We start from the raw sequence: 21,379 nt of genomic DNA, 5'->3' as shown, positions 1-21,379 counted from the left end.
ACTAGAACTGACCACAGGCTAAGAGTTTCTCAGGTAACTACACTAATTATCATGCAAACGCTACTGGTCTCTTCATAGTTTACTGTCACCTTTACATAGTCTGGGTCCAACGTTGTTCGTGCCAGTAGTATCAAATTCCTAAGGAGGAATGGAAACTTTTATTCTTTAATGTAGCAACAGGACATAATGCCAATAACATTATTACACTAGCTATCCAGTAATTAATTACTGCTCTGAAACATGAAAAACTAGTTCAGTGCTATGCAGCTAGGTCATGTAAAAGTTGTGAAAAAGCTATACTTTTTTTTAGTAGCCACATACACAGTTCAAATTAAACTGCAGAAAGGCAGAGGGGAGAAAATCAGGCTACACAGCTGCCCTAGAAAGAAAACACCCTAATAACACTTTCCCCTTAACATTCTGAGGTCAAATACAAAGCATTATTGTGTTAAATTTAGACAAGTATGTTAAAAAAAGAAGTGAAAATCCCAGCCCTAATACTGTCAGGGAATACTGCGTAATAAATCAGACAATCCTAGTATTTAGTTTATTTCATTGTCCTGCAAATCATATAAAAAAAGGCACATAGCAAAGCAGACACTTGAACTAGACTACCTAAGAGCTTGCACAATTGTGTTTTCAATTTTTTGTAGTTTCCCTTCCCCTCTTCATTTTAAATATCTGGCAAAAACATAAACCCAATTGTTTTTTTATACTGAGACCCTGTGCTTGATACTCTGGGTGCTTCAGGCACTCTCTCCAAACCGCACAGGAATCACGCATGCACAACCCCAGAAATGACACTATGACACTATTCTTATTTATGCATTCATAACAGCAGAGAAATTTAAAAGAAACTTAAGAATTTATAGCATTAACAATTAAATTTTTTTTCCTTCAAAGTTTCTGAGTTCATTCTTCCTTGGAGTATACTCAAACACGCACTCTAAAGATAACACAAGTCTACAGCTCAATCATGCACTTTGAAATAATATAGTCTAGTGCAACTACTTAGTGCAACTAATCTATCCTATTTTTCTTATTTGATGTAGCTGGATAACATTGTGTATACCAAGTATAAAAAGTTCGCAGTATATAAAGTTACATTAAGCACTTTTTTTTTATTAACTGTTTAATTGCTAAATTAACTGTGAAGCAATCTTTTTCTTTCATCTCACCTCATAAGACTTATCACTTGTGATCTTTTCAACAGGAAGAGGCTTGCCATCTTGAAAATTTGTGAGAATCAATGCAATAGTAGTAAGCGTTTTACCCTGCATAATATAACAATGTCATATATTCCATGGATTTAAGAAAGAAAAGAAAAGAAAAAAGCACCACATACACAATTTGTACAAAAAAATTCAAACTTGGTAAATATTTTTACCAATCCCATATCGTCAGCCAGTATTCCTCCAAGAACATTTTTTGGTCGCTCCTTTACTGCAAAATTTGTAAGTATATTGTAATAGAAATTATTTCTCTCTTCCCAAAATGGTGGCAAGTCATTACTGTTCTCCCGTGAAACCATCCAAGCTAAAGCTTGCTTTTGATGGGGAAGCAACAAGGTTCCAACAGCCTGTAAATTAAAGAGACATATTATGCAGTTTTCCCATATTAAATACCACCTGCCATTTTTGAAATAAAAAAAAATATATTTTTTAATTCCTTTGTATCTACTAAAATCTTTACTGATCCAAGCAAATCGTGTGACTAGATGACAGAACTAAACATGTACCTGGATGAGAATAAGTTTTTATATTTTTATAGAAAATGTTTTCCAGCTTAAGTAATACCTCTGCTCCTTCCATTTCACAAGTTTTATCGTCTTCCTTCAGATCCTCAAACAATTTGTCAAATTCACTTTTAAGCTGTATAAATTAATAAAAAAAAACAATTAAAATATAACCTCAATAAGCATTCAATGACTCTATGTCTGTCATATAGTAATAAGCATAAATAGTTCTACCACTGAAGACCTGAGCTGCTGGACTATGTTTTGTTGAAACGGCAGACAAATGCATTGTTAGCTACTGCAATATAAGAACGAAGTTCAGTTTTTCCGAGACACACATAGGCAAATAAAAGCAAGAGCCTGAGAGGGAATGGCTAATGACATTCACATCCCTATACAATACTCAGTATAGTAATTAATTCACTCTAATTTGGAATAACAAAAAAAATCTTCACAGATCACTGTAGGCCAAATTTTAAGATGAATTTTGGGAGTCTCTTTTTGTTTTAAATTTGAGAATGTGAAAATATTTGCTATCTGGTAAAACACCAGGACAGAGAAATAAAAATGCACAACCACATACGAAGAATTGATGAACAACCAAAACCTCCCAAAATGCCAAGGGAGTCAAGGCTGTCACAGCTGAAATTTCTGCTTACAGTATAAGAAAGAAAAAGTTCAAAAGTTCAAGATGACTGACCTTTAAAGCAAATTCGTGGCTCAAAGACAAGAAAAAAAACAAAGTATTTAACTGCTTCCAGAGACAGACTTCCACTTCACAAGCAACATTAATAAAGAGTTAAAAGGCCAACACTGTTAAAACACTACCTTCCTAGTGCTTGCAATGTAAGTATAAAAAGCAAACCTGTTCAGCTGTCAGGTGCACAGCAGCATGAACTGGAGCGCTGTAAGTTGGTCCAGTTTTTCCAGAAATCCACTTTGATCCAAAACCATACTCTGAACCTACTTGTCATTAAAAACATAGTATTTTAAAAAAGGTATGATGACAACACAACCTCAGTCTTCACTGTCTCACGGGCAACAGTGCTGATCACAGGCACTGTAAAACACCTGGCCAACATCTTTTCCCATCTGTCTTTTAGTCTCAGTTTATCCTTTACTCACTATGGGTTACAAATGCATTCAACAAAGCCTCCTAAGTCTCATAGGCAATGAGCTATGGGTTGGGATCCTTTGAGATGGCATCTCTATTTCTTAAATATTGTTCTGCTGCATAAAGGTTGACTTGCTCAGATGACTGATAACACAAAATGCTTTTTACTCCAAACTCTATTTCTCTTTAGCTATGCACAATAGAACCTAAAAGATAACAACTGAAAGCTTGTTTTACATTAACATATACATTAATCATTAAAATTGATTTTTCACCAAATGTTTACTCCTATTAATAATGAAAATTGCTGTGATTCAACATCTTAGTAACAAAAGCTGTGTTCTTTAGAACTCAGTGATGCTAGAGTTCTGAAAACAATAATGCAACTGGCACAAAGGTCTGACAACAATTTTAAGATAAGTCCAAAGCTACGCCCTTGACAAATTAACCAAGGACACACATACACCTACTCCAAGTAGGTCAACAAAACTGCAAAGCCCCAGACAATGCATGGCAATCCAATCCAGCAACCACAAGAAATCAGCATATGAAACAAAGCTTTCCTAATAGCTAACAAATATCAAGGCATACCTCATGCCCTCAGTTGCACCACTTATGCCTTCCTATCCTTACTCCACTGCTGTGGCCCCTTAGGCCACAAACCAAGGGACAGCCCTGGGGATGTGCTGGGGAGTAAGAGTTTAAGGACACATGGGCCTAGCCAGTTTTGAGACAGCTAAGGAGATGACCACTCCTAACAAACCGAGGAAGGTAATCAGTCTCCCCCAAAAATGATTTCCAGTATCAGAGGGCCTGAGTTCTATTTGGGAAAATTAGTAGTATTTCCTACCTCACTGAGGTCATCATACTCCCCTCTGCACCCACCCTTACTCCTGATTACTACTATAGCCTCCACAAAGCCTGGTTCCAGGAGCACAGGTGCTTTTGTGTGAAGCTGGCTCTGCAAAGCACCAGGTCTGCTAAGCTTATTCATTTAGACACCACACCTCATTTCTAATTTTCTCACACCTCACCAGTAGGATACATGTCCTAGCACTCAACTGCTAACCAGTAGCACTGTCCCAGAAACCTCACTGCATGAAAGGATCTTTTCTGTTTCAAAAAAAATTTTTTTCTTCAAACCTAGAGAAATGCAGAGAAACCTTATGGATTTTTAAGAAACTTAAGAGAACTTAATGTATTTTTGAAGTAACTCAAATGCCTCTCCAATTGCTGTCAGCTATTATAAAAGATAGGATACAAAAGCACAGTTCCTGTGAATCTCAAAATTAATAGCTGTGAGCTCTGCATTTTCCCCCAATTAAGTTTAAAGTTTTATGAATGATAACGCTATGACAAGGATCAATCCCTTAAATATTTGTTCCAACCAGTGGCAAGTTCAACTTCAATATTTTAAAAAGTAAATGTTCAAGGCTTACCTTTCAAAGGAGGAGCCAATTTAAATCCATGCATTTTTAGCTGATCTAGCACAGCTTCCTTGTTTTCTTCTCTTCCCCAAAAACTCATTTGTACAGGCATGGTAAAGACATTTTTTGCTCCATAAGGGACAACCCTGTTAAAAATCAGAAAAGCAAAGCAAAACAAAACAAAACACAGCATTAAYCTTTAAATAGTTTAATCTTTTACAATGAACTTTGTTATTGTCAGAAAAAGGTATCTGAAGTGTTTATTTGCAGCAAAAGATACAGTTTTCCAGACAAGCTTATGCAGTATGCAGACAGTGAAATCTCTATACAAGTAAGCCTTTTACAGAAGCTACCACATCTAGTCCGTTTAAGAGTTCCACAATGACCTTTCTTTCAGAAATTTGCTCCCACTAGGATCTCTGAATTTTATCATATATGGGAAAGAATGAACTGTAATGCAAGTGGTTCAAGAGAGTAGTAAAGAGCCTGAAAACACGAACCTTTAATCATATTACTGTGAGCTGTCATTTCTGCCAAAAGAGAATTATAATAGCTTTCTGAATATGCTAATGCAGCAACAAAATGCTTCCATTACTTTATATTCATGGAACTAAAAGTGTAATTTGCCCACTTACCCTTCAACTACTGCTAGTTTGTTGTCCATAATGCCTGCCAATGCTGCTGCTAGTTCTTTTTTAATATGGCCTACTTGGTCTCCATTCACATTATTTACTTTCACCGCATTTTTATCATAAGGATTATTGGGCTCCCTCTGCAGTGCAACCATTTCATTGTTATTAACCTAACAGAAACAAACAAACCCAAAACACGTTCATTAAGGTGCAAATTATTTGCAGAAATATTAAATATACATTTAAGTGTCCTGAAGCTAAAAGTTAATTCAGTATAGCATTCTGTTCAGTCACTGTAATAACCTACTACTTACTCAAAATACCAAAAGCATTACAAAAGAATAACCTGCTAGATGTCAGCAATTCAAAAAGTACTCCTGAGAGCAAGAACTACATCTGACTACCAGCACAGCAGATGAGCGTAAGCCTTGTAAAACCTGTTTTGTAAAAGAAGAAGCATCCCTTTTTGTCTGAACAGTTCAAAGACCTATGTAATTTCTTGTTTTCAACCACTTTCATTTGAGTCAGCAGATGAGCAGATTTACCAAGTAACTCAACCAGATTTGAAAGATAGCTACCTTTAGTTTATTTTTCAAAATACAATTAAGTTTTAGATTATGCATTTCCTGTGAAGAATTTTGAATACACACTACACTTAGTCAAAAATTCTGGGAAATTTTGAAATTTAAAGGTTTTTTTGAAGCTGGCAACAAGTCTTTGTTCTGCTTTATTATTTATCATGCACTTACAACCCCTGTGTAGTATCGYAATCCAACAATACTTCCTCGCAAAGTTCCATATAAGATAGCTGAATCTGTATCCTCCTCATCTGTTCCAGAAGTGTCACCTACAGAGAAGCCTTCTGACCCAAGACTGGAGTAAAACTCAGAAGGGGAATTATGGGAATAGTTTCTCTCTCCTGTGTAGAAGTTGGGCAAGCATCCCCATACTGAACCTCTGCAGAAAGACACAATGTGAATTATTTGAGAACAACTTAATAATAATAAATAATAATAATTGAAAGATTATTTCCTTGTAATCACTAATTTTCACCCCTTTCTTTACATGATGGCTACCTATAAGCCTAAGTCTAACAATTTTATTCAGATAATATTTACCTGGAAACATTCAAAAAAGTCTTATGCTAGAGTCGCATTTTTTCTGCCATTTTTTATCTCCAATAAATTCATTTAATCAAATTACAATAAAGAAGAGTTGACAACATAACTGACTACACTAAAGTATTTGTGCATTTTACCATATATTCCCTTGCAGGAGTATCTTAGTCCACAACATTAAGAATTACATTTATTTTTCCAGCCTTAGTTATGTCTCTAATTGTAGTTGGCACAGTAGCATTTCCATGTATTTTCTAAACACTAGTTTACCTGATCTAAGAAAAAGGTTACAAAAGTGTTGATAACCAATTACCTCTGTATGACTTCATGCCTATAGATCCACAGGAGACAGCATAAAAGAACTAACAGAAATACTTATCTTACGAGTTGCAAGGCTAAACAACAGTTCCCTGCATTTTTATTAGGCCTAACATCACCCTTCAGTACTTTATACAGCTTTAGAAATAATCAGCTACTCCAACTTGACACAAGCAATGACACTGTACATCTGTAATATAAATTTCCATCAGCCAGGTTCCCTCTCTGATGAAAAGACACCTAATAACTCCTGTTCTTGCACAGTAACTAACAGATGGAAATGTCTGTGGTCACATGTCAGATGTATACCTAAGTGAAAGCAAACATACTAACAATTGTTTTTAGTAAGTAATATGTGACAGTAAAATCTCGATACAAGTTTAAATGAACATGTAATTATTCATGATCTTTTGCACATCGGATTACGTTAATAATACTCTCAATTAAAGCGATTAGTTTCAACATATGAGTTCTCTGGAGCTTGGCATAGCTACACTTTGGTTTCTTTTGCATGCAACATCCAAAGCGACCATATAGTCAACACTGCACTTCCTCTGACAGCAGAACAGCCGAAGAAGTTCGCGTGGAGCAGACTGCAGAGGAAGCAGCGAGGGGCCAGCCGCAAGCCAGGCGGCCGCGGCCCACACGGGGAGCGCTCGGAGGCCCTGCGGCGACCCAGAGGCCGCCTGCCGGCCCGGCCCGGCCCGCGCTCTCCGCCGCCGCCCGCCAGCACCCCGCCGCCCGCCGCCGCGGCTCCGCGTCGCAGCACAGCGCGCCCGGCCCCCCCCCGCCCCCGCCTCACTTGGGCAGCCTCCACGACATGGCGGCGGAAGGGCCGCGGCGGCCTCCGCACCGCTCCGGCCTGCCGTGCACCGCCCCCGCCTCAGGCCTGACTGACGACGGCAACCGCCAATGCCCGCCGGAGCAGGCTCAGACGCCGACCAATGGAGACAGTGCGGGGGTGGCGTCGTCTTTGGCCGCGCCAGGCGGGGGCTCGCCCTGGCCTTGGCCCGGGGCTGCGCCGCCGCCGCCGCCCGCGCCCGCCAGCATTCGTGCCCGCCGCCGCCCCGCATCTTGCCGACTGTACCGGACAACGGTTAGTGTTAAAAAAAATCCATTTGCAATGGTATAGGACTTGTGCAATTAGCCATAACAGTTACAGACAGGACAATGTTGTTCATGGGTTTGCAAAGAGTATCCAAAGATTGTCACAATCTCATTTTGTGAAAACTCATAATAATAATTGATTTACATAGTAGCTTCTCTAGTACTAGCAAGATAAAAGCTTTTGGTGCACTACTCATAGCAGATATAACATGTTGATGAATTCTTGCCCGGATAACTATTCTGAACAATTGTTGACATGGTCAGCGGTAATTAAAAGCATGCATCTCTTTGCAGGATTGAGCCTTTTGAAAAATATTACCATTAAGCATCACTTAAGTGAAACCACTCTGAACTTTCCTGTGGCTTCTTCCAAAATTATAACTGAATGAACTGTAACGGAAATCGAACAGACATTGCTGTGACCAACAACAGATGACAAAAATACAGTTCTTTTCTGCTTTAGCCTAACTTTTTTTTTTTTTTTAAAGACTTTTCAACGCTTTCTTTGCTGCAAACTGAATACTTTCACCATTCAAGGATGTATTAAGTAACTGAAAGAATACTTCCACAAAATCACTGGGACAGCCAGTGCTAACTGGAAGTCGTCGTTGTCCTCCCCTCCGGGGGATGTATGCAGCAGTCTCCATCGATGAACTCGGACGCTAGCTAAAAGAAAATTATAGTTTTATCTGTGTAGGTTAGTGTTAAAAAAAAAAAAAAAAAAAAAAAACACCCTCAGTTATCCATTAAACTCTACCAACAATTTATATAAGGATTACCATCTGGGCAAACAGTCTCAGCTTTAAAATTTTTAAACTTTGATGTTTGTTGGCTTATAATAGATTTGCCAGAATAATTTTGCTGTAGCCAATGCCAGTAAAGTTTTCTACATTGCTTTTTGACAGAATTTTCAGCTATGTGAATATAGTCCCTACTCTTAGAGACTTATACAGACATTGCCATGATTCTAGGTAGTTTTAAGAGAGAGTTATTCCATCTTTTAGAAGCTGATTTTAATTTCAGTCTACAGAGATCTTTCAAATAAAAGTGTTGCTTTCCAAGCAAGATCCTGTTCTTGAAGTTACTGACAAATTCTCATAGATTCAGTGATGTGAGATGGAATTTTAAATCTGTCCACACACCTCTGTTTTGGTCAGTGCAAGTTTTCAGGTCACAAATATTGAAATAAAATTTCTAGTATAACTTTTACAATAAAGCTATATATTTACAAAGAAAATACAACTAGGATTCTAGAAAACTACTCATTAGACTTATTTTTTGACAAAGTTGATAGAACATTCCCTCATAAGAATTTGCAGATTCATCAAACCCCAAAGCGGCAAAGACAGTTCATTCACAGTAGTCTTCCAACAGAATTTCTTTTACAAACCGGACTAATTCCTTTTGCTTCCTAACTCTTTGGCAATCCATGCTGCAGACAGAAGGGAATCCTGCTCTTGGGCAAACCAGGAGACCATCAAGGGTAGCAGAGTCTAATACTGTGCTTTCAACATCCACAGTGCCACAAAAACCCACAACAAAGAACATCTTGCAGTCAGAATACTATGACTTRCACTGCTCTCTCCTGACATTTAAGATTGCTTCACATTCAAACAAAAACAGTTTTAAATTTCAAGAGTCCTTCAGAAACTAACAGTGTTCTCCATTCATTTATATTGTTTCTTATCCCCGATACTGTTTCCTTACACTCTCCCTCTTTCACCCCTCACTGTAAATTCTCTTGTCTTTCATACTAAGCTTGCAAGATTTTTGTTGTCTGATTTTGAATAGACCAGAAACACAGACCTGGACATCTATAAAAATCACAGCATACTTCAGTCTGGTTATTTTCTAGTTCGGTATGATCAAAATGGCTGAGAACACTATGAACATCAATACACACTGCAAAGGGTTAGGTATAGCAGTTTATTATGTTTTCAAAAGGACTGTATTTTCTTCATCAGAAATTTAGTAACTACATACAAAACATCCCGCAGTGATCAGACATCAAGTCCTTTCAGATTTTTTTGTTTTGTTTTAAAGGGAAATTTTATTGTAACTTCTCTTGAAGAATACATGAACGAAGCTGATTCCAAAGTCCCTCTTAAAGGTTCTGAAATACAGCCCGTATTTTGAGAGCTTTCTTCCAGACTCATTTCAAAAAAATTGTAGTAGTAGTGGATAGAGGAAAAAAAAAAAATCATTATACTATTCAGATCAACGTGTTATTTGCAGACTGTTTTGGCATGAAGGAAAAGCAATACAATCCAGGCATTCTGCAAATCAAATATACAATCTTCTAAACTGTTCACTTGCACATTGTAATAAACAAGAACATTGTAATAAATTAGGCCTCTCACTTCCCCCTTTGGCGACGCTAAACATTTTTTTGCATCACTACCACAAGATGTCACTGCTGCACAGTTTTGGTCCCCCCCCCCCCCCCCCCCCCCCCCCCGTGCCTGTCATTGCTAGATATTTAGGATCACTGCCACTGAAGAAAGATTTGTGTCCACGAAGAGTCAGGGTCAGAAGTCCCCCTGAGCTTACATGACCTATCAGACTAGGATGGTTAAAACATACCAGAATTTTGGCGGCTGAGAGTATATGAAGAAGTCTGACACGTATACAGAGGATGGCAGAAAGACCAAAACACATTCAAGTCAGTCAGTGGTAAATGGGCAATTCTATCATCTAGATTTAAATGCTATCCTGGCATGTATCTGCACAACTCTTTCCAGCAGAGAAAGGAATTAACAGTACTGCAGAGTTTTGCCAGTAAAATTTGTAATAGAGTTTTGTGTGCAACTCCAAAGTTCATGGCAATTAAGTTTGATCAGTTTCAGTGAGGCAGTGATAAGGAATGAAGACTGTGCATTACAAGAGGCTCAAAAGAGCCCAGATTTAGTCTACAAAGACTAAAAGGAAAAGGATTACATGACCTAATAAAAATTGTTCACACAAGCACAAATGGCAATTACTAGGCATAAATATATTTAGACCAGAGATAAGAAAGGATACTTACAAGAACAGCTGGGTTCTAGGACATTCTTCCAATAGAAATGACCAAAAAAAAGCACTATGTTTAAGATGAAACTTGATCAATTTAGAATAGGACTTCTATGACATAGCTGCCTCTGTCAGCAGGGGGCTGTGCTCAGTAAGTCGGTATCAATAACAGACTGGTAATTAAAAAAAAAAAAAGAATAAATTCACATAATTTGATACTCTTTGCTAGTCAATGGTCTGAAGATGCAGGAAGGAACAGATTTGGAGCCTTGAGACAATGTGTGAAGTAGATCTATGGATTATTATGGGAGGAAACAGTGGGGATCTCTGGGGTATGGGAGTGCTCAAAGAGTCTAAATCAGCCTCTGCAAGAGCTTTTCTCTTTTTCCATTGCTTAGAGCAATTGACCATCAATGAGTTGCTCTAGTAAACGTATGGAAGCTAGGTGGATTAAACAGGGGCTTCTGTCCTGGTTGTGATGCAAAACAGCTTCAAACATTGTTATTTCGGGCAGGTATTTGAGGATATACATAGCAATGGTCTGTCCCTAATACAGTCATGCATCCCTAACCAAACAAAAAACGCTCTTGTAATAAGAGATTTAAAAGCAAACAAATTAACCAGATAATCTGCTCTTACGAAACTATAAAGGTGGCACTATTCATCTTTCGGGTTTTTGTCAGCTAATGTTTTCCATTATACTTATCTTAAAAAGCAAAACAAAACAAAAAAACCCACAGCAGTTAGAAATACATCAGCTTAGATTCCTACTTAATATGAATTAGCATCACTCCACTGGCTTCAATGAAATGATAACAATTTCTTCACCTTAGCTGTTACCTGTTCTTATTAACAGCAAATCTGTCTTTTGCATTTCTTTAGGGTTTTTTTGAGAAGAGTAAAAGATAAACTGCCATTTTGCTTTTGGTGAAAAGAGCATGTGGTAGACTGAAGTTTTAAATTAAATCTGAAAGGACTTGCAAGAGAACACGGATGTTGGGAGAGAGGCAAGCAAGCAAGAAAAGATCTTAACCAAAACATCTGAAGACCCTCAACAGATCTATTAAAACAATTTTGTATAAACAAAGTTAAAGGTATTGCCTCTTCAAAGCTTGTTTCCAGTCCTGCACACACTTAGGGGCCAATCAGTGGCACATTAAAATATTCTGTTATTTATACTTTAAACCACTCTCATTTAAAGTTACATCCATAACTTCTTCAGAAAAGCTATCCACAGAAAGAAAGACATACAAGATACTTGATTGTTTTCAAATAATCCAATGCAATTTTATATTAATATTTTGATTTTAACATGTTAAAAGCAAAACAGAACATAGCAAACCCTCAATTTCAGTAGCTCATTCATAAATAGAAAATTCCAAAGATAAAAAGGACAAACTGTTCACAAATAAAATGGCATCCCCATCTTTTTTGTTTGTTTGTTTGTTTTTGGAACTAATTAAAAGATTGCATTTAGCTTTAAACACTCAAGAGTGGGTTCAAGACTACTCAGCAATATAGGCAACATATCATTTTGCCTGTATTCCTTGCAGAAAAAGAGAAGGGATGGAACAGGGACAAAGCAATGGTGACAAGCCTAGGAGACTCAGGCTAGCTGCTCCAAAGAAAAGATGCTTCAAAGGAAAGGTGCAAATGCTGCTGCTGCTGCCGCCGAGTAGTGCCACCTCTCTCTCAGAAAGGGCCACTGTCAAAAAAAATCTGACCCTTCCCAGTCTAGTTTTCCAGGCTTTGTATGACCATAGGTAGGACTTTATCCAAGAAACTGCCCACTCTGCCTACACATTGTAATATAATGTTTATGTAAAATAACTCATACACAGACTTTTTAACTAGTCGAGAAATTTTAATCAACCTTTGTATTTCAAAATGGAGTTGCAAGTCATAATAAAAAGCAAGAACTGTGGTGGATTTATGTCATAATTAGTAGGACATATAAGGTATCTGGTACCTTTAAAAATGAGGAGAATTAACAAATTTTAGATGCCAAAGTGACCGTATTTTCAAATGCTCTGAGTGTTTCTGGAACTATGACTTTTACCATTTTAGTAATGATGAGCTTATAAACCAGCTCATGTTCTTGGGCTAGTAAAGACTTAACACCATCTATCTATATACACGCATATTTTTAAATGTAACACATTTAGCTTTTCATTAACTAAAATAGTATGCTGTAGCTGTCATTTAAAAATCTGAATTAAAGCTAACACACTACACCTAGCTTATTTGTTGCATTTTTACCTTACCAAAAGATGAATAACTTCATTCAAATGCATATGACAATTTATAACCGGTGGTATTTTGTTCTCTTAACATGGAAGTTTTGCACAAGATGGCAGAAGAAAAATACAATAGACTACCTGGAATACACAGAGAAAAAAGTATTACTTAAAGCCTGCAATAGACTTTTAATTTATTTATCCTTATGGACCATGAAAAGGATGCACATCATCACAATGTCAGAAGCATCTTCAGAGCCAGGAGCCCTGAATATTATGAAATACCAAGGAACTTAAACTCAGTTAGTGCCAGTCCAAACACTAGTTACATTATTAAGCATAAACTAAGTACACAGAAATAACTGTAACAGTTTCTTCTTCTGGTGCCATCTCTCATTGTACAGGTACATGAGGATTTGAAGCATCTAGCAATTAAGAAACTGCCACAGTCAGGGTCCATCTTAAATTTAACAATAGACTAGGCATCCACATGCACACAGAAGAAGAAGAAGAAAAAAAAAAAGCAGAATCTAAGAAGCCATCTGCAAGCTCTCATGGCTTTAAAGGATCACACAGTAAATCAAACTATCTTAAACAGAGTCCTTAGCCACATTGCTAAGGTTAAGCTTCAGGATGGATGAAGCATCAACACCACTGATGGAGTCGAATTCTCTTTTATCATGGCAATCATCACAGCCCTAAGACTTTCAGAATCAAGCAATACACCTAGAGCTTAAAAATTTCTGTTGTATGCCTTAAATTAACCCAAACTCTAAACCTAAGTCAAATCTTAACCATAAGCTAGGTCATCATTAGCATAAAATTAATTTGGCTTTGCAAGCCTCTTCTAGACAGTAGGCTTGAAAGATTCCATAATACAGGAAGCTCTTCAGCCTCTTATCTCTGACTCTAAATATAACCTCATCACTAACACCAGTCTCATCCCAAGAATAAAACCACACATATAATTATATCCTATTTGCTCAATCCTAGACTGCTGGGTATTAAAGAACTGAGCAATAAGCCAACCTAATCCACAACCTAACCAGAGATATAAAAATATGTATAAATATATATAAAAGAGAGCAAGAGAGCATTTAAGTACCTGTATTTAAATTATATACCAAATCACATGTGTAAATGAAAGCAAGTCATGCCACAGATCTCCTCAGTTCAATCTTCCATAGCAGTATTGACCCCCCCCCCCAAATTTCCAGATATGAACTGCTTTTCTAAGAAAAAAGAAAACAAAACAAAAAMCCCCCCACATCACTAGCAGGTAACAGGCATTGATCTCAATTTTAAGTTGTTCCTTTAGATGCAGCTTTCATAAGTGCAACTGGTTGCAAATTGCTTACATTTGGCAGAGAAACAGACCTTACCAAGAACCTGAAATCAAGCCTTACAGACAGACCCCTGAAACAGAGAAAATATATTTTGCTTAGCACAGGATTTTTTGAATACATAGCAAGAATATAGTTCACAGGAATGAAATATGAATTGTTTGACATTTAAAATAAAATAACACTTGATTTTTTCTTCCCCATTTGTTACTTTCAGGCAACTGTCTGAACAAAATAAGTTTTTTTCTTCAACTTTCATTAACTTTGTCATATATAGAGATAATAATAACCTGGACTGAATACTCCTATTGTACGAGACTGTTAATAAGGAATGCCCAGGTTAAAAATCAATGGTCGAAAGAAAAACAAAGGACTATTTAGACTGTAACACCTTCCTGTCTAATCTGGACTAAAAATGCATTAAAGATTTATAGTTATATTTTTTCTACAAAATCTTTCTTAGACTATTAGGCAGAACTAGCATTACATGAAAATAATCTTCTCTGTTCCTACTCAAGAAACTCGCAATGCACTTACTCCATTTTTCTGGACCAGTGTGATCTCTACTCCAGCCTCCTGCACCCACCAAGAAGCACCCCCACGCAGTAGTTGCCACATGAAGAGGGAATAGGCTGAACACTGGAAAAAGAAGTAAGTTTTGGTTGACACAATAAAAGCGTGTGGCGAGGCAGCTACTCCAGAAAGCAACTGAGCTTCTGCTCTGGACGCCCCGTTTCCACCGCTAGCGGGGGTTTCCAAGCCCCCAGACCGCCGCCGGCCGCCGTGCCCAGACACCGCGTGCCGCTCCCCCGGCAGACCGCAGCCTCCTCGCGGCCTCGCAAAGCCGCCCCCCGCGGAAGCCAGCTCCGGCCGGGCAGCGCTCCGCAGCCGCCCCCGCCTCCAGCCATGCGCCCCGGAAGCCTGCGGAGCCGGCGAGAGCGCGGCGGGCCCGCGCTGGGGCACCCATCACGGCAGAGGGCAGACCGGTGGCGAGCCGAGGCGACACCGCCACCTCAGGCTGCGCGGGCCCCGCCTCTACCCGTCAGCACCAGCGCGAGGCGCCAACACCCGCGCCCTCCCTCCCGCCCAAAGGAGCTCGAGCACCCCAGCGCGGCGCCGCAGCTCACGCGCCTGCAGACGAACGCGTAAGCACCACCCCACGTGGGGAGAAGACCACGCTCAGCTAATCAGGGGCCTCCGTTCTCCTCCGGACAGCCCGCGAAACAGCCAATGGGAAGGCAGGGCGCGCGGGCGTGAGGCGTGAGGCGGGTAGCCATTGACAGTTGGTGGCGCTCGGCAGAGAGAGGTGGACGTGGTCTGGCGCAGTCGAAGCTCCTCATCTTAGCAAGGCAACATGGTGGGGAATGGGATCCTCGCGGCTAGGGAGAGAAAGGGAATTTGGGACCGCATCTATTGCGGCAGGTCCGGGGWGTTTAGGATTGCATGTGCTGGAACAGGACTTGCAGGGAGCACCTGTGAGGAGTCTCCGTGGCAGCAGTAAGGTGGAAAGATTGGGGGGAGAAGAGAAACTACTGTAAGAGTTAATAGTTCAGGAGAAGTTAGGTGTAGAAACTGGTGGGTAGGTAGCGGGACGAGAACATGTACAAAAGCAACGAAGGGCTGTTAACATGTGTGCCGGCTGCACCGAGCAGTAGAGAGAAGGTGAGGGGCAGACTAAAACTTGACTCAAGTGGCAGGCGACAGGAAATCGGATGGCATCAACTAACCAGTCCGTTAAACTTTCGGTTTGGTTGTCCTGGCTTTCAAATCTTGTGAGCGTTGTACGCAGCCAATCAGAGGAGAGGAGTCTGAGCGGCAGCCAATAACGTGGCGACGGGTGGTGGCGAGAGGCGCAGTGCTGAAGGGGCGGGATTGCTGGTTGAGGTTTGGCGCCTCTTCCTCAGGCTCTGAAAGTCGCGTGGTAGTAAGTAGTAGGAAACTGGAAATGGCGAGGTGGCAAGAAAGCTACGGAAATTTGGGGCAGACTGGATGGACATGGAAATGAGTGTGGTTAGTCTCACTGTCAAAAGACTTCTGACAAAACCATGATGGTGAGAATTAAAACATGGAATCAAGGAGACCAGTTTTGATGAAACTTAAAAAAAAAACGGGAAAGAGATGTCCAAACACCCTACTTTTTCTTTTCCATTTCCACTTTTTCCTAGATATTTGGTAACTGGCAGCTAGAAGGCTATTTCAGTCTCAGATGTAAGAAAAAAAGGATTTATTGAGAATAGATTAAACATACATGACATACTTGCTTAGCTTCATCAGAGCTGATGAAAAATGGGCACATAAAACTTGATTGGGATTTTGGGATGATTTAGTAGAGGAACCCAAAGACATATGGATGGTCAGTGACTAGATATCTCTGTGTTTATTAAAAAGGAAAACATACTAAGGGATCCTATGCAGGGAAGGTTCATGCAGTATTTACCCAAAACATGATCTGGCAACAAATCAAAGAAATTTTAGGTTACCATATAAAGAAGTCTTCCAAAACTAAAGAAAGGTGAAAGAGTAGCTAGAATATCAAAGAAACAATATGCATCCAGCATGGTAAGGGATGAAGATACTGTTTTCATCCCATGTGTTTATAGAGAATGTGCCATCTGTAAGACCCTCCAATTCTCAAAGCCACTGTCCAGGTCAACTGAGGTGAGTGGAGTCTTGCCAGCAGCAGACAATTTGATCAGTATAATTACCAGTTACGGGTAACCAGGGAATACTGCAACAGAAGGATAATGGTAATAACCCCCTCAGATAACTAGTTAATATGAGAGTCACATCTGGAAGACAGGTATCTCTGTACCTCATGTTATCATTGTTCTGTTTTTAATTTGCAGCGTGAATGCATATCTATCCACGTTGGTCAAGCTGGTGTTCAGATTGGCAATGCATGTTGGGAATTGTATTGTCTTGAACATGGGATCCAGCCAGATGGTCAGATGCCCAGCGATAAAACTATTGGAGGTGGAGATGATTCATTTAACACTTTCTTCAGTGAGACAGGAGCTGGTAAACATGTTCCCAGAGCAGTATTTGTGGACCTTGAGCCAACTGTAGTTGGTATGTACCCAGCATCAAAGATCTTTCATATAAAAGTGCTAATTTCTCTACATTTTTTTTTTTCTGTTTGGAACACTGTGGATTTTAAAACACTTCTGTGTCTGCATGCTATTTGGACATTTGAGGCTATAGGTATTTGAAAGAAATGAAATACGGTTTCTCTTTCTGTTATGGAAACTATTAGGCTCGCTGGCCTCCATAACAGGGTCCGACCCTAGGTTCCTGCTGAGGCAGAAGCTCGAAGTCAGATTGGAGAGAAATAAAATTTAATGATACAAGTGCGGTAATTACAGCTCGAGCTGGGTGCCTCTGAAGAGGGACCCCGAACAAAGAAATCCCTGGGCAATTATACCCTTACAATCTAAATTCCCCACCCCTTAAGCGATAGTTTGGACCAATAGTAATAGTTAGGTCTGGGTTCTTCCCCTTCTTCATTGGGCCCCTTCATTGTCTCTAGGCAGGCTGCTGCTTATCTTCAAGGTTGGCTACTCCTGCTGTCCGTGCAACTTCTTTATCTCTCCAGCTTGAACCGGCTCTGGGGCCCCCTTTTACTTATCTAAGTAAAAGTTCACAGCCCGAGGCCTAAGGCTTCAACAAATTTAGCTACTAATGCTAAGCAAGTTATGCTAAGCAATTAATTCTAGACAGCTTCAGTCCGATATTCTCTAACACTTTCTAAGGGTAACAATTTGGGAAAAAATATAACTATTTTACAGCCTGTGGAAAATGCCTAAACTGCTGTAAAAACTGTACAAAGTTTGGTTTAATTTCTATTCAGAATCTTGTTTGTGCCTTTAATGTAGTTTCCTGAGTTACCTCCATGTTCTTGGATGCAAACACTGCTTTGCAAGCACCCGATGTTTTCCTCTAAACAAAGGGGCTGAAGTTGTGCCAACCTTTTACACTAGTCAGACAAGCTGCATATAGTCAGGGATACTGTCCACATTTTATTTTGGCTTGTAGGCTTACTTAATATGTAGTCACTAGGCAGCACAAAGAATTGAGCAGATCAGTTTATGTCCTGGTGTTTTGTTCTTCATAGATGAAGTACGTACAGGCACATATAGGCAGTTATTCCATCCTGAACAGCTCATTACTGGGAAGGAAGATGCAGCTAATAATTATGCCAGAGGCCATTATACCATTGGAAAAGAGATTGTTGATCTAGTGCTAGATCGCATTCGCAAACTGGTAAGCATTTACACTGCAAGTCAGTATTTAAAATAACTGATACAGTTCTATAGCTATCTATAGTTATGGCTGGTTTTTGTTTTTTAAGCATAGGTAATTTTTTTTAAACTTGATCTCCCTGCCCTTCCCCTCTCCCCCCATAAAACTTAGCTTTTTTAGGATCTGAAACATCATTATCTGAAGGTATTTTAAGGATACCTCAGAAACATTATAAATCCCTTAAATGAGTGTAATCACATTGTTATACACTGGTGTTTTGTTATTTTCAACTTGAATCATGCTGTTATGCGTCATGCAAAACATTTCCAGTACCTTAAACCTCGGGACTTAGTTGAATGTTTAGCAATTTAAAATACTTTTCTAGTTCTTGTATTCTGACATCATATTGGGAGGAACTCATATGATGGTATGGTTAAAAGTGAAAAAGTGATTGCCTGACTAGTTAAATTAATAAACATCAAGAAACTTGGTTTTAACACTTTGATACTTGCTGCATGCTGGAATAGAATCTGTTTACATTCCCAAAGCTGTAACCCAGCTATAATTTTTTATAACTTATTACAGTGGTATACAGCTGCTCTTGCTTACAGTAGTATTAAAATGACATCAATGACTAATTCAGCTTTTTAATATGAAGATATTAATATTCAGTAGAGGGTATAAAGAGGCACTGGCAGTTTTGAGTAAAAGGTATGCATCTTTCAAGGATGCTGGTATTTTTTATTATAACAATCTAGAATTAATAAGAAACAAACAGTTTTGAATGTTTATTTTAATATCACCATCTCCAAAGTCATTAATAATATTTTCTTTTCTCCTACTTTTTTTTCATTCTGTTATAGGCTGATCTGTGTACAGGGCTGCAAGGTTTCCTCATCTTTCACAGTTTTGGAGGAGGCACTGGTTCAGGGTTTGCATCTCTCCTCATGGAAAGGCTCTCTGTTGACTATGGCAAAAAATCTAAACTAGAGTTTGCGATTTATCCAGCACCACAGGTTTCTACTGCTGTGGTGGAACCTTACAACTCAATTCTAACTACCCACACAACATTGGAGCATTCAGACTGTGCTTTCATGGTAGATAATGAAGCCATTTACGATATATGTCGTCGCAACCTTGACATTGAGCGTCCTACTTATACCAATTTAAACCGACTAATTGGGCAAATTGTCTCATCCATCACAGCTTCACTGCGTTTTGATGGAGCCCTCAATGTAGATCTGACAGAGTTTCAGACTAACCTTGTTCCATATCCACGAATCCATTTTCCCCTGGCAACATATGCCCCTGTCATCTCTGCTGAAAAAGCATATCATGAGCAGTTATCAGTGGCTGAAATAACCAATGCTTGTTTTGAACCAGCCAACCAGATGGTAAAATGTGACCCTCGTCATGGCAAGTATATGGCCTGCTGTATGTTATATAGAGGTGATGTTGTTCCCAAAGATGTTAATGCAGCTATTGCTACTATCAAGACTAAACGAACCATTCAGTTTGTGGATTGGTGCCCAACTGGATTCAAGGTACTTACATAACTTACAAATTACCTGATATTTGAAGTATTAGGAATTGCATAGTATTTGGAGGTAATAGCCATTCTACAGTGTCATAATGTCCTTGCTACTGAGCTACTTACATTTCAGATTATATTTTTAAGCATAAAATTAAGATATTGCAACACAAATGAAAATTCCATATCAAGTTAATGAATGAAAACCCTAGCTTTTATAGGAATAGGCAATACTGAGTATCAGAAAACAATTTACAGACAGACGACTACTGAAAAATTATACCATATTTTTCTACTTTATAAACCTTAAAAAACTTAATTATGTATAGAGGAAGTGTAAATTAACCCTCAAGCAACTGTAGAAACACTGTATTGAATAATCTAAGTAGTACTTCAGTGCAGTAACTTCCCAAAACACTTACACCCTGACTGAAGTTCAGGGGGGCCTGGCTTCAACCGCTGGGGCAAGTGTGGTGGTTTTTTGGTTTTTTTGTTTGTTTGTTTGTTTTGGTTTGTTTTTTGTTGTTCTTTTTTTAACATAGACTCCCATATGTAGACTTTTTACCAGATCAGTATCAGATTCTCCATAAAGGATTTTGTCTAGCCACTGTCCACACATTCAGGATTTGGAAAGACCAGATCTTTATGTTCTAATTAGAGTCCAATAAGCTCTCACTTTCAGTAATTTCTTCCAAGGTCCTTCCAGGCTCATTTTTGTGGCTTACACATCATAATCTGTAGAAAACAAATTCTATACAACAAATTCTATAGATCAACCTATCTCACTTAATGCTGGCCCAATTTGACTTGATCCTATAACTAGGATTTCATTAACTGTTTTGATGAAAAATAACGGTAAGTTGGTTTATTTGTTCATAACCATGGTAATTTTTCACTGATTACAGAAATAAGTCTTTAAGGATTAGCATTCATTGCAAAAATTTTTCTTTTCTTTTCTTGAAGGTGGGAATTAACTACCAGCCTCCAACTGTGGTGCCAGGTGGTGACCTTGCAAAGGTGCAGCGAGCTGTGTGTATGCTGAGTAATACAACTGCTATTGCTGAAGCATGGGCTCGTCTTGACCATAAATTTGATCTCATGTATGCTAAGCGTGCCTTTGTACATTGGTATGTTGGAGAAGGAATGGAGGAAGGAGAATTTTCTGAGGCCCGGGAAGATCTGGCTGCCCTTGAAAAAGATTATGAAGAAGTTGGGGTAGACTCAGTGGAAGCAGAGGCTGAAGAAGGGGAAGAATATTAAGAAAACTGAAGTCTGAAAATATATTTTGACAAAAAAAAAATCAGAATCCTGTTCACTTGTTTGATTTTTCAAATAAAGCTTTAAAGGTTCTACCTACTGTTCTATACTCACTAAGCAAGGACCATTTGAAATTGTAGTTTTTGGTGGCATCCACTCATATGCAAATTGTAAAAGAAATCAGGAAGTTGTGTGCACCTTCCTGCGATCCTAACATGTTCTGTGACATATTCTACCTTAATTTGGCTTTCTTTCAAGCAGTAAACTGCTTCTAGTTCAGGTTGTTTCAGGACTAAAATATTATTATTCCAG

At 39.0% G+C, this 21,379-nt stretch overlaps 2 protein-coding genes and 1 long non-coding RNA gene across 17 annotated transcripts in view; 1 reads left to right on the top strand and 2 right to left on the bottom strand.

Moving 5' to 3' along the window:
- HLTF (helicase like transcription factor) overlaps positions 1–7,238 on the bottom strand; it is a 25,717-nt gene extending 18,479 nt beyond the window's left edge. For 6 of the 8 annotated variants that reach the window (XM_026065121.1, XM_026065116.1, XM_026065117.1 and 3 more), the window contains exons 1-9: positions 7,147–7,238; positions 5,658–5,865; positions 4,912–5,078; positions 4,289–4,422; positions 2,601–2,701; positions 1,797–1,871; positions 1,388–1,579; positions 1,179–1,274; positions 90–138 (exon numbers count right to left, since the gene is read on the bottom strand). In XM_026065121.1, the coding sequence (XP_025920906.1) occupies positions 90–138; positions 1,179–1,274; positions 1,388–1,579; positions 1,797–1,871; positions 2,601–2,701; positions 4,289–4,422; positions 4,912–5,078; positions 5,658–5,865; positions 7,147–7,166 (1,042 nt within the window). In that variant the 5' untranslated portion in view covers positions 7,167–7,238. The remainder of the gene's footprint in view (positions 1–89; positions 139–1,178; positions 1,275–1,387; positions 1,580–1,796; positions 1,872–2,600; positions 2,702–4,288; positions 4,423–4,911; positions 5,079–5,657; positions 5,866–7,146) is intronic. The other 2 variants (XM_026065118.1, XM_026065122.1) reach the window with 2 other exon arrangements.
- LOC112965777 (tubulin alpha-3 chain) lies at positions 7,150–21,379 on the top strand. Of its 7 annotated transcripts, XM_026065130.1 has the most exons (6): positions 7,367–7,440; positions 14,596–14,691; positions 16,887–17,109; positions 18,152–18,300; positions 19,143–19,823; positions 20,774–21,370. In XM_026065130.1, exons 3-6 carry the CDS (start codon positions 16,989–16,991, stop codon positions 21,068–21,070), a joined length of 1,248 nt encoding a protein of 415 aa, XP_025920915.1. In that variant the 5' UTR covers positions 7,367–7,440; positions 14,596–14,691; positions 16,887–16,988; the 3' UTR covers positions 21,071–21,370. The 7 variants fall into 7 exon arrangements, with proteins under 7 accessions (XP_025920910.1, XP_025920915.1, XP_025920916.1 ...); XM_026065125.1 differs by lacking the exon at positions 14,596–14,691 and having other exon boundaries at positions 7,150–7,440; positions 20,774–21,379; XM_026065131.1 differs by lacking the exons at positions 7,367–7,440; positions 14,596–14,691 and adding an exon at positions 15,107–15,185.
- LOC112965779 lies at positions 8,144–14,665 on the bottom strand. Of its 2 annotated transcripts, none has more exons than XR_003253389.1 (5): positions 14,578–14,665; positions 14,075–14,113; positions 12,720–12,838; positions 10,477–10,633; positions 8,144–9,727 (listed from the first exon to the last, which is right to left on the bottom strand). It is a non-coding gene; the product is annotated as an uncharacterized LOC112965779 (long non-coding RNA). The 2 variants fall into 2 exon arrangements; XR_003253388.1 differs by having other exon boundaries at positions 12,725–12,838.

The sequence above is a fragment of the Apteryx rowi genome, unplaced genomic scaffold, assembly GCF_003343035.1.
Source record: "Apteryx rowi isolate R43461 unplaced genomic scaffold, aptRow1 scaffold_224, whole genome shotgun sequence".
NCBI classification, from domain to species: domain Eukaryota; kingdom Metazoa; phylum Chordata; class Aves; order Apterygiformes; family Apterygidae; genus Apteryx; species Apteryx rowi.
This window is presented reverse-complemented; position numbering and strand designations above follow the sequence as displayed.

Coding starts and splice junctions, on each gene's coding strand:
- LOC112965777 (XM_026065125.1), top strand. CDS start 7,165: ATGGCGGCGGAAGGGCCGCGGCGGCCTCCGCACCGCTCCGGCCTGCCG. Junction 17,110..18,151: donor CCTTGAGCCAACTGTAGTTG/GTATGTACCCAG, acceptor TGTTCTTCATAG/ATGAAGTACGTACAGGCACA. Junction 18,301..19,142: donor TAGATCGCATTCGCAAACTG/GTAAGCATTTAC, acceptor ATTCTGTTATAG/GCTGATCTGTGTACAGGGCT.